Genomic DNA, 11,726 nt, shown 5'->3' with positions numbered 1-11,726 from the left:
TGTGATCAGCAAACATCTGCACAGAGACATTAGAGCAGACAGATGGGAGATCACTGATGTATAGTGAGAATAATAATGGACCTAAAATTGACCCTTGTGGGACCCCAGTGGAGAGACTAAGGGGGGAGGAAAGATGTGACTGAATTCTAACTTAAATAAGCCTCAATCCATTTTACAGTGTTGGCAGAGAAGTTGAATGTTGTGATTAACCGTGTCAAATGCCTTTCTCAGATCAAGGAAAACGGCGCCAACGACCCCACGCTTGTCCACTGATTGACGAATATTTTCTGTAAAGAAGCAAGTGGCCGTTTCAGTTGAATAGTTGGTTCGAAATCCAAACTGCATTGGGCGTAGTGTGAATGGGGTGGTGCATTGGGCGTAGTGTGAATGGGGTGGTGCATTGGGCGTAGTGTGAATGGGGTGGTGCATTGGGCGTAGTGTGAATGGGGTGGTGCATTGGGCGTAGTGTGAATGGGGTGGTGCATTGGGCGTAGTGTGAATGGGGTGGTGCATTGGGCGTAGTGTGAATGGGGTGGTGCATTGGGCGTAGTGTGAATGGGGTGGTGCATTGGGCGTAGTGTGAATGGGGTGGTGCATTGGGCGTAGTGTGAATGGGGTGGTGCATTGGGCGTAGTGTGAATGGGGTGGTGCATTGGGCGTAGTGTGAATGGGGTGGTGCATTGGGCGTAGTGTGAATGGGGTGGTGCATTGGGCGTAGTGTGAATGGGGTGGTGTTAAGGCGGTTTATAATCTGTTCAGCAACTAGTTTCTCAGCAACAGGATATCAGGATGAAAAATAGACTTTGGCCAATTCTGGCATATTTACAGAAATGTTGATTAATATGCACTGTCCCTGAAATAAAAATAAATAATAAAATAAATAAATATATATAAAAATAATAATAATAATTTGAAAAAAATTTAAAAAAAACAAAAAAAACAAAGCCCTGATCTGACTTTGAAGAACAGACAGATCATGAATGTCCCAGTCCGTCTTAAATGTCCAGTGTCTCTGTCAAAGTGTGAAATGCATCTGAACGAGTCTGGGGCCCTCTGCTGGACATGTGTTTCAACATGTGGTCCTCTGCTTTAAATCAGAGCTATTCTGACACAGGTCTGCTTTAAATAGTTCAAAATCAGGCCAAATGTAGGAAAAAAGTCGAGCACAAACTCATTTTTTTTCTAATCAAACTTTAATTACAAGAAAACTACAGATTTACAGAGAATTCTCTAAATATTTACAGGTTAAATCCACATTTCAGTGGATCTGAAAACAGTGACTCGACCAAAAGCATCGACGTAAAGGCACAAACGGCGAGATTAAAGATTTATGTCAAACGTAAGGTCAGTGTTTAGTGCTGCCTCTGCTGGACAGGTGTGGAACTGTCTCAAAGCTGCACAGATCAAACATCACCACAGCGCTGAAGGATTCAACATTTATCAGTTTAAACGGACGAAAAATATGGAAATGACTCAGATTTAAACTCTTGTCCAAACATTTCATTATGTCATTAGTGTTTGTTTGATATTTATTTTATTCTGGATGAAAGAATTATTTAAAAATTCTATTTTAATCATTTCAGTTTGCTTCAAATGTAGTAATTTCATCTTTAGAGTAAAGTCCATCACTGGTCAAAAATTATTATTATTATTATTATTATTATTATTATTATTATTATTATTATTATTATTATCATGGCCCCTGGTCCAGTCCCAGTCCAGTCCTGGTTCAGGGCCCTGGATACTCAAAGACGGCGGCGGCTCCCATCCCGGTCCCGATGCACATGGACACGACCCCAAACGCCCTGAGCACAAACACATTTTAAAATCATGTGTGTCATTGTGAGCAGAGTCGCCTCTTCTTTTACGGAGGCTAAAAGTCGTCAGGTTGTTTTTTTGTGGTTACCTCCTTTTGCGTCGGCGCAGCTCGTGCAGCAGAGTGACGACCTGCCGCGCTCCGGTGCAGCCCAGAGGGTGGCCCAGAGCTATAGCGCCCCCGTTTGGATTCACTTTGTGCTGCGGGATGCCCAGTTTCTCCACACAGAACACCGCCTGGAACCAGAGGGTCACAGGGTTAAACAAACCGGGACGGACCGGGACCAAAGTAGGATTATAAACCAAGACAAAACTAGAACCAGACCAGGACTAAAATCAAGACTCGATCCAGAGCCAAGACTAAAGTCGTGAGGTGAAGTTTGAATCCAGCTCTGCTCAAAATTAAACTGACCTGACTCGCAAACGCCTCGTTTATCTCAAAAACATCGATGTCGTCAACCGTCAAACCTGAAAATACAATCAAGAGTAAGAGGAGCAGAGCCAGAGGAGGAGGAGCAGAGCCAGAGGAGGAGGAGCAGAGCCAGAGGAGGAGGAGGAGCAGAGCCAGAGGAGGAGGAGCAGAGCCAGAGGAGGAGGAGCAGAGCCAGAGGAGGAGGAGCAGAGCCAGAGGAGGAGGAGGAGCAGAGCCAGAGGAGGAGGAGCAAAGCCAGAGGAGGAGGAGCAGAGCCAGAGGAGGAGGAGACAGGAGCTGAGAGGAGGAGGAGCAGAGCCAGAGGAGGAGGAGCAGAGCCAGAGGAGGAGGAGCAGAGCCAGAGGAGGAGGAGCAGAGCCAGAGGAGGAGCAGCAGAACTGGAGGAGGAGCAGAGCTAGAGGAGGAGGAGGAGCAGAGCCAGAGGAGGAGGAGACAGGAGCTGAGAGGAGGAGGAGCAGAGCCAGAGGAGGAGGAGCAGAGCCAGAGGAGGAGGAGCAGAACTGGAGGAGGAGGAGGAGCAGAGCCAGAGGAGGAGGAGCAGAGCCAGAGGAGGAGGAGACAGGAGCTGAGAGGAGGAGGAGCAGACTCGTACCTGCCCTCTCCAGAGCCAGGGGGATGGCCTGGGCAGGTCCGATGCCCATGAGGTGAGGGGGGACGCCCACCACGGCGCTGGAGCGGAGCACCCCGAGCACCGGGAGACCCAGAGCCACGACCGAAGAGCGACGCCCGAGGAGCAGAGCGGCCGCCCCGTCACTCACCTGAGAACTGTTACCTGTGACACACAGACGCACACTTAGACACACAGACGCACACTTAGACACAGACGCACACTTAGACACAACAGACGCACACTTAGACACAACAGACGCACACTTAGACACAACAGACGCACACTTAGACACACAGACGCACACTTAGACACACAGAGACACACTTAGACACAGACGCACACTTAGACACAGACGCACACTAAGACACAACAGACGCACACTAAGACACAACAGACGCACACTAAGACACAGACGCACACTAAGACACAACAGACGCACACTTAGACACAGACGCACACTAAGACACAGACGCACACTAAGACACAACAGACGCACACTAAGACACAACAGACGCACACTTAGACACACAGACGCACACTTAGACACACAGACGCACACTTAGACACAGACGCACACTTAGACACAGACGCACACTTAGACACAGACGCACACTTAGACACAGACGCACACTTAGACACACAGACGCACACTTAGACACAGACGCACACTTAGACACACAGACGCACACTTAGACACACAGACGCACACTTAGACACAACAGACGCACACTGATACACACAGACGCACACTTAGACACAGACGCACACTTAGACACAGACGCACACTAAGACACAGACGCACACTAAGACACAACAGACGCACACTTAGACACACAGACGCACACTTAGACACAACAGACGCACACTTAGACACAACAGACGCACACTTAGACACAACAGACGCACACTTAGACACAGACGCACACTTAGACACAGACGCACACTTAGACACAGACGCACACTAAGACACAGACGCACACTAAGACACAACAGACGCACACTAAGACACAACAGACGCACACTTAGACACAGACGCACACTTAGACACACAGACGCACACTTAGACACAGACGCACACTTAGACACACAGACGCACACTTAGACACAGACGCACACTAAGACACAACAGACGCACACTGATACACACAGACGCACACTTAGACACAGACGCACACTTAGACACAGACGCACACTAAGACACAGACGCACACTAAGACACAACAGACGCACACTTAGACACACAGACGCACACTTAGACACAACAGACGCACACTTAGACACAACAGACGCACACTTAGACACACAGACGCACACTTAGACACAGACGCACACTTAGACACAGACGCACACTAAGACACAGACGCACACTAAGACACAACAGACGCACACTAAGACACAACAGACGCACACTTAGACACAACAGACGCACACTTAGACACACAGACGCACACTTAGACACAGACGCACACTTAGACACAGACGCACACTTAGACACACAGACGCACACTTAGACACAGACGCACACTAAGACACAACAGACGCACACTTAGACACACAAACACACACTAAACACTGGACTGAGACGTCACTTCAGCTCCAGATGAAGCTCATGAGGCCAGAGCAGCTGTAGAGACGAGTATCATAGCAACCAAAGAGCCAATCAGGAGAGAGGATGTCGCTAACGCTAACAGGAGCGACCTCGGGGACAGAAGGACCTGATTTGTCTGTTATTAATGTTCAGATCTTGATTTACAGACACAAAAGTGAAATAAAAACCCCAGGATCATGTAGAGGGTTAATACGAACATTTAAGACCAGAATGAGTCTGAAGCAGCAGAGACAGAGAGGGGGGACGGTTTATTAAAAAAAATAAATAAACAAACTGAAAAAAAAACAACAACACCAAATAACTTAAATAAAAAAAATAAAACAAAAATAATAATAAAAAAACTCAAAATAACAAAAAATATAAACTCCAAATTTTAAATTATAGATAAATTAACCCAAGATAACAAGAAAATTTAAATAAATAAACTCAAAATAACTAAAAAAAAAAAAAAAAAAAAAAACTCAAAATAACTCAACTTAAAAATTAACTCAGAATAACTCAAAAACAAACTAAGAAACAAAAATAAAAAAATAAAAAAATCTCAAAATAACTAAAAAAAAATGATCCCAGGATCATGTAGAAGGTTAATACGAACATTTAAGAACAAAATGAGACAGCAGCAAGTACAGAGAGAGTGGGACAGTTTTTCAAAAAAATTAAAATAAACAGAAAAAAACCAAACTACCAAATAACTTAAATAAACAAAAAAAAATAAATAATAAAAAAACAAAATAACAAAAAATATAAACTCAAAATAGCAAAATATAAATAAAATAATATTAAGAAATTAAGAAAATTTAAATAAATAAACTCAAAATAACTAAAAAAAACACAAAAACTAAAAATAACTTAAAAAAAACAAAACAATAAAAAAAATCTCAAAATAACTCAAATAACTTAAAAATTAACTCAGAATAACAAAAAACAAAAACTAAAAAACAAACAAAAAAATTTATACAAAAACTCAAAATAAGTTAAAAACAAAATCTCAAAATAATAAAAAAAAATTACCCCAGGATCATGTAGAGGGTTAATACGAACATTTAAGACCAAAATGAGTCTGAAGCAGCAGAGACAGAGAGAGAGGGGACAGTTTTTCAATAAAAAGTGAACTGGAGCCAGAGTCTGGAGCTGGAAACACGCCCATGGTCACTTCCTGTTTAGAACGCGCTGACCGAGCGGTTTTAGCCTCGTCCAGTTACATAAACAGTTTATGATCACAAAACATCAGTATCTCAGCAGTTTCGGTTTTATCCGCCCTCGTCTGTGTTAAATGTCATTGACCTGGAGAACGTGGTCGTCTGAAACGCAGCGACGGAAACGTCTCCGTCGCTTTAACGCTCTGTTGTGTGATTCAGGTATGCTCAGGTGGACCCTTCATAAGAAAGTCCAGAAGAACCCGGTCAACAGCCTGTCCCTGGTGTGGCTGCTCATCAAGGAACTGGAGAAAGTATGTCCAGATTTTATTCATCATTTTTAACATGACCAGACAAACGGAGTCCATGACATCAGACGACACGGCGATGACACACGAGAACGTCAAGGCCCCGCCCACCAGCCCCAAGGCCCCGCCCACCAGCCCCAAGGCCCCGCCCACCAGCCCCAAGGCCCCGCCCACCAGCCCCAAGGCCCCGCCCACCAGCCCCAAGTTAATCTACAGTTGTCCGTCGCTATATCGCAGTTCGCCTTTCGTAGTTTCGTTTATTTCTTTTTTTTTGCACAATTTTGCGTGTTTTTTTTTTCAGCGTATTTACATAAACGTTGGATCTCAGTGTGACTCTGAAGTGCTGTACGTTTGAGATTTGTTTTCTCCCCGACAAAACCCACAACGTCGATGAAACGTTCTGCACCGACAAAGACGCCTACGAAGGTTTGAACTTTGAGAGAGTTTAAACGAGAGAGAAATGTGAGAAAATGTTAACGCCTGTGTGAGAAAAGTGTATAAAGTGTGTGGTGAGGGGTTTTACAGACAAAAACAGAGAGAATAATGTAAAAATAAAGAGGATACTTCGCTGATTTTGGAGAGCGACGTGAAGTTTCTGGAGGCCGATCTGGAAAATGGGGGGACAATTTCTTGACATAATCCTGGACTTGGAGGTGAGATTTGACAGATGTTCAAACACAGATCAATAATCCACCTCATCCCAGTCCTTACATTTCCATGTCTTTTCACAAAACTATCAGTTGTTTTTTTTTGAGTTGATGAAACAGAAAAACAAAATAAATGTAAATGTTTAAACTTGAGAAAGGTTTTTATGGACAGAATTATATTTATTTTTCCGTGGACCCTCCCTGGACGGAAAGACGCAGCCGACGCAGCCGACGCAGCCGACGCAGCCGACGCAGCCGACTCACTCAGACTCATGTGGTTTTTTTTATCATCTCATTTATCGTTTGCGTTTCTTCTGGTGGATATTTGAGTTTCAGTCTCGTCACATTTGCAGTTTTAAATCTTTTCATCTGTAAACACAAACACAGGAGGAGCAAAGGCTGAACCGCTTCATTTCTGTATTTTCTCGGAGCGTGTTCTGAGTAAAACACGACACGACGGAACAAAGGGGCTGGTGTTGCTTATTACATAATCTCCATAATTGTTTGAGTTGGTTTGTGATGATCTGGGCCTGGGGTGACACTTTAAACTCTCACATTTCACTTTATTTACACACAGTTTTCTTTGTTCTACGTTTCTGCTCTTGTGAAATAATTTGCAGCTGCACTATTTGTATAAAACAAACTCTTTTTATTTGAACGTTTGCGCTCACAGACTCGCCTTAAGCCCGTCTGACTTTCACCGGGTTAAAACGGATCGTTCAAAAACCTGATTTTTGTTTATAGCTCAGTATTTAAACCAAAATGTCTCACATGTTTTTATATTTTTTCCATCCAGTTGTGTTTTTGTTTTTTGTAAATACACTGGTCCCTGGTTTATCGCGGGCGTCACGTTCTAAAAATGACCCGCAACAGGTGAAATCCGTGAAGTATCATCTTTATTTTTTACATTATTCTCTCTGTTTTTGTCTGTAAAACCCCTCACCACACACTTTATACACTTTTCTCACACAGGCGTTAACATTTTCTCACATTTCTCTCTCGTTTAAACTCTCTCAAAGTTCAAACCTTCGTAGGCGTCTTTGTCGGTGCAGAACGTTTCATCGACATTGTGGGTTTTGTCGGGGAGAAAACAAATTGCAAACGTACAGCACTTCAGAGTCACACTGAGATCCAACGTTTATGTAAATTTGTCTGAACACATTCTGTACTGGACAGGAGACACGGCACGGAGGAGACTGATGGACAATGGTCTACAGTCCAACAGCCAATCAGGACGCACGACACAATGGTCTACAGTCCAACAGCCAATCAGGACGCACGACACGATGGTCTACAGTCCAACAGCCAATCAGGACGCACGACACAATGGTCTACAGTCCAACAGCCAATCAGGACGCACGACACAATGGTCTACAGTCCAACAGCCAATCAGGACGCACGACACAATGCACGTTCATACACTGTTTAAAAAAAAACATGTAAAATTGCACTAAAAAATAAGCGAGACAGTGAAAGTTGAACCGCGATACAACGAGGGACAAACTGTATATGAATCAATCTGAAGTTTCTATTTGTAGCTAATCTGAGGAATTATTATTTTTCTTTTTTTCTGCAGGCGGAAAGATGGAACAGTCGCAAAAACATCCTCCCTCTTCTGCACACGCTCATGTACGCGCTGATCCAGGTGAGTCTGACAGGTGCACTGCGATGCTAAAAGGAAATTTTTTTTTTTTTTACAATAAGGAAGTAGTTCTGAGGTCGATCACTTACCTTGGTTCTTTTTACTCACCTGTGCTTTTGTCCTTACGCCGCCCGGGCTTCTCGGATATTCCAGACGATCCACATTCCGGATGAACTCTATAAACGTGTGTACGACTTCTGCAAAAGACTCCTGACCTACCCACAGCCCTACTGCACCGTGGGCCTCAGCTGCACCAAGCAGATCAAGAAGGAGCGGGCCATTCCAGGTGAAACGCCGTTACATAATCGTCACATCGTTTAGGCGTGCGCTCCTCACATACCGAACTCCTAATTCTCTTTTTTATTGTGTCTCTTAGTGAAATCTCCAAAGATAGAACGAGACAAACTATATTCTACTGATTTAAATAGTAAAAGAAAACGTAAATTCTGTAACTGGACAAAACGTTTTAGAGTGAAGATGGCGATGCGTCCAGGGGGGAGGAGCTAACGACTGAAACTAGCACTTGGTCGTTTACCGTTTCTGTTTTAGTGTAACAGACCTCGCTCCGTGTGAACTGCGCCTGAGTCGTACTTTGCGTAATCATTCAGGCCTCTACTGGCTGCTCTCACACCTATTAGCATACTGGCTATTAGCATACTGGCTATTAGCATACTGGCTATTAGCATACTGGCTAGCACTACTGTTTCCTTGTTTAGATTTAGATCTGAGGATGTTGTTATAAGTAGAAGACGGATTATGTCTAAGGCCTCATTTCTGTCTTTCTTAACAAAAATCTCTTCTGTCTCTCACATTTCTTTTCTGTGGCTCAGATCTGACCCTCTCTCTGTCCAAAGCAGTGGTCAGTGTGTTTGAGATGCAGATGAACAGCAGACTGTGTCCTGAGCTGCTCTCTCTCTTCTTCTTTTGTGTTTTTTGTGTGTTTGAGATGCAGATGAACAGCAGACTGTGTCCTGAGCTGCTCTCTCTCTTCTTCTTTTGTGTTTTTTGTGTGTTTGAGATGCAGATGAACAGCAGACTGTGGTCCTGAGCTGTTCTCTCTCTTCTTCTTTTGTGTTTTTTGTGTGTTTGAGATGCAGATGAACAGCAGACTGTTGTCCTGAGCTGCTCTTGCGTCGGTGTTTTAGTTTCTCCAGTGTAACGTCATTTTGCTCCAAAAGAAAATCAAATCTGTCACCTGGTCAGAACATTGTAGGAGTGAAGACGTTACTTATTTCAGTTCAGACAGAAATAAGTCGGTGTCCAGCAGTGATCTGACCAGCAGGGAGGAGCTAACCACACTAAACCTGTAAACAGCTTTTGTTTACAGTTTGTTTGTGCGTCAGGTCTGTGCGAGTGTGAACTGTGCCTGAGTCAGAGTCATTCAAGCCCCTAATGAGTGATTTCACACCTGTTAGCATCCTGGTTAGCCCTGTTGTTTTCTTTGTTCTCTTTAATTGGAGTAGACCACATTGTACATAAAGTTCTACATAATAACCAAGTACTTTTGAGAGTATTTGAAGTATTCTGTTTTATTGTTTCAAATACAGGTCTCACTTTTCAGAGGATGGTCGTCGCCGAACAGAGATTAAAAAACGATCTGTACCGTTTCCAGGAGAGGTGAGCGTCACCTCTAAATGTCTGATATTTTGAAGCCCCAGATTTAACCCGTTTACTCTGTGTTTACTCTGTGTTTACTCTGTGTTTACTCTGTGTTTACTCTTTGTTTACTCTGTTTTCTCCCTGTTTTCTCTCTGTTTACTCTGTTTTCTCTCTGTTTTCTCTCTGTTTTCTCTCTGTTTTCTCTCTGTTTACTCTGTTTTCTCTCTGTTTTCTCTCTGTTTACTCTGTTTTCTCTCTGTTTTCTCTCTGTTTACTCTGTTTTCTCCCTGTTTACTCTCTGTTTTCTCCCTGTTTTCTCTCTGTTTTCTCTCTGTTTTCTCTCTGTTTACTCTGTTTTCTCTCTGTTTTCTCTCTGTTTTCTCTCTGTTTTCTCTCTGTTTTCTCTCTGTTTTCTCTCTGTTTACTCTGTTTTCTCTCTGTTTTCTCTCTGTTTTCTCTCTGTTTACTCTCTCTGTTTTCTCTCTGTTTTCTCTCTGTTTACTCTGTTTTCTCTCTGTTTACTCTCTCTGTTTTCTCTCTGTTTTCTCTCTGTTTACTCTGTTTTCTCTCTGTTTTCTCTCTGTTTACTCTGTTTTCTCTCTGTTTTCTCTCTGTTTTCTCTCTGTTTACTCTGTTTTCTCTCTGTTTTCTCTCTGTTTTCTCTCTGTTTACTCTCTGTTTACTCTTTTCTCTCTGTATTCTCTGTTTACTCTATTTTCTGTTTACTCTGTTTTCTCTCTGTTTTCTCTCTGTTTTCTCTCTGTTTACTCTCTGTTTACTCTGTTTTCTCTCTGTTTTCTCTCTGTTTTCTCTCTGTTTTCTCTCTGTTTACTCTCTGTTTACTCTGTTTTCTCTCTGTTTTCTCTCTATTTTCTCTCTGTTTTCTCTCTGTTTTCTCTCTGTTTTCTCTCTGTTTACTGTTTTCTCTCTGTTTTCTCTGTTTACTCTCGTCTCTTTCTCTGTAGAGTTTTTGTCCTGGCCGATCCTGCCGTTTTCTCCTCTTCCTTGTGCCGAGTGGTGCGTGACGACATCGAGGCGTCGGCGGCGACCTCCAGGGGGCGTGTCTCTCCTTTTGACCACATGTGCAGCGTGGTCCAACACGCCATCCAGGCCAACGTGGGTCTGGAGCAGAGCGACGGCTCCAGACTGGCCCGAGCGCTCAAGGTCAGGGATTTTAAGTATTATTCAAACCTCCATGTCACACACAGACCTGGAGTGTGTTTTGTTTCATTGTTTAACACAAACCTGCAGATTTAGGCTGAGTTCTTCTCTCAAACTGAAAACACTCTGTTCCACCTTGTGATGTCATCATGTGGTGATACAGGAAGTGCTCCACTGTGTTTTTAAACTCCACACACCTTCATTTATAGAATCATTTGGATCATTTCAGTCCTGGAGTTGTCACTTATCTCGACTGAACTAAAGGTAAAAGGAGGAGTTAACATGAAAACTACCACTTGATGACATCACAAGGTGGAATGTCGCGTTTTGAGCTTTGTAGATGTAACAGACTAATAATAAAATGACTCAAACATGTGTGAATGAAACAAAACACAACTCCAGGTCTGTTTTTGAGGAGGGAACAGCGTTAGAACACGGTTTCACGCTCACAAGTCCATTTTGCGTCACAAAGGAGTTTTAAACGTCACTTTCACTTTCACTTCCAGTGAAAAGTTTAGATCCGCTCACATCGTGGATCGTCGATACCAGATTCAGCATCATTTCCGATATTTGACACCCGCCCTGTTCGTCTTTGTTCTTTCTTCTGTTCAGTTCTTAGTTTTTTGGTGGATGTGGTTGTACCTGGGCCCACGTTTACACACAAACTCTCATCAAAACGTTTCCTGTCCAGATCCACTCAGCAGGTGGTCGTCGCGTGTTTAAAGCTGCACTCTGCAACTTTGGTTGAGGTTACACTGCAGCGTGT

The 11,726-nt window shown here is 43.4% G+C and overlaps 1 protein-coding gene across 1 annotated transcript in view; it reads left to right on the top strand.

Moving 5' to 3' along the window:
- The window catches only part of LOC117378710 (phosphoinositide 3-kinase regulatory subunit 6-like), a 35,635-nt gene extending 23,927 nt beyond the window's left edge, over positions 1-11,708 (top strand). The window contains exons 8-13 of the mRNA XM_033975375.2: positions 5,826-5,917; positions 8,135-8,203; positions 8,354-8,486; positions 9,748-9,817; positions 10,765-10,963; positions 11,652-11,708. Coding sequence (XP_033831266.2) covers positions 5,826-5,917; positions 8,135-8,203; positions 8,354-8,486; positions 9,748-9,817; positions 10,765-10,963; positions 11,652-11,708 — 620 coding nt within the window. The remainder of the gene's footprint in view (positions 1-5,825; positions 5,918-8,134; positions 8,204-8,353; positions 8,487-9,747; positions 9,818-10,764; positions 10,964-11,651) is intronic.
- Positions 11,709-11,726: the final 18 nt, after the last annotated feature.

This window comes from Periophthalmus magnuspinnatus, chromosome 1 (genome assembly GCF_009829125.3).
Source record: "Periophthalmus magnuspinnatus isolate fPerMag1 chromosome 1, fPerMag1.2.pri, whole genome shotgun sequence".
NCBI lineage: Eukaryota > Metazoa > Chordata > Actinopteri > Gobiiformes > Gobiidae > Periophthalmus > Periophthalmus magnuspinnatus.
Note: the sequence above shows the minus strand (reverse complement) of the source record. Positions and strands in the feature narration are given on the sequence as shown.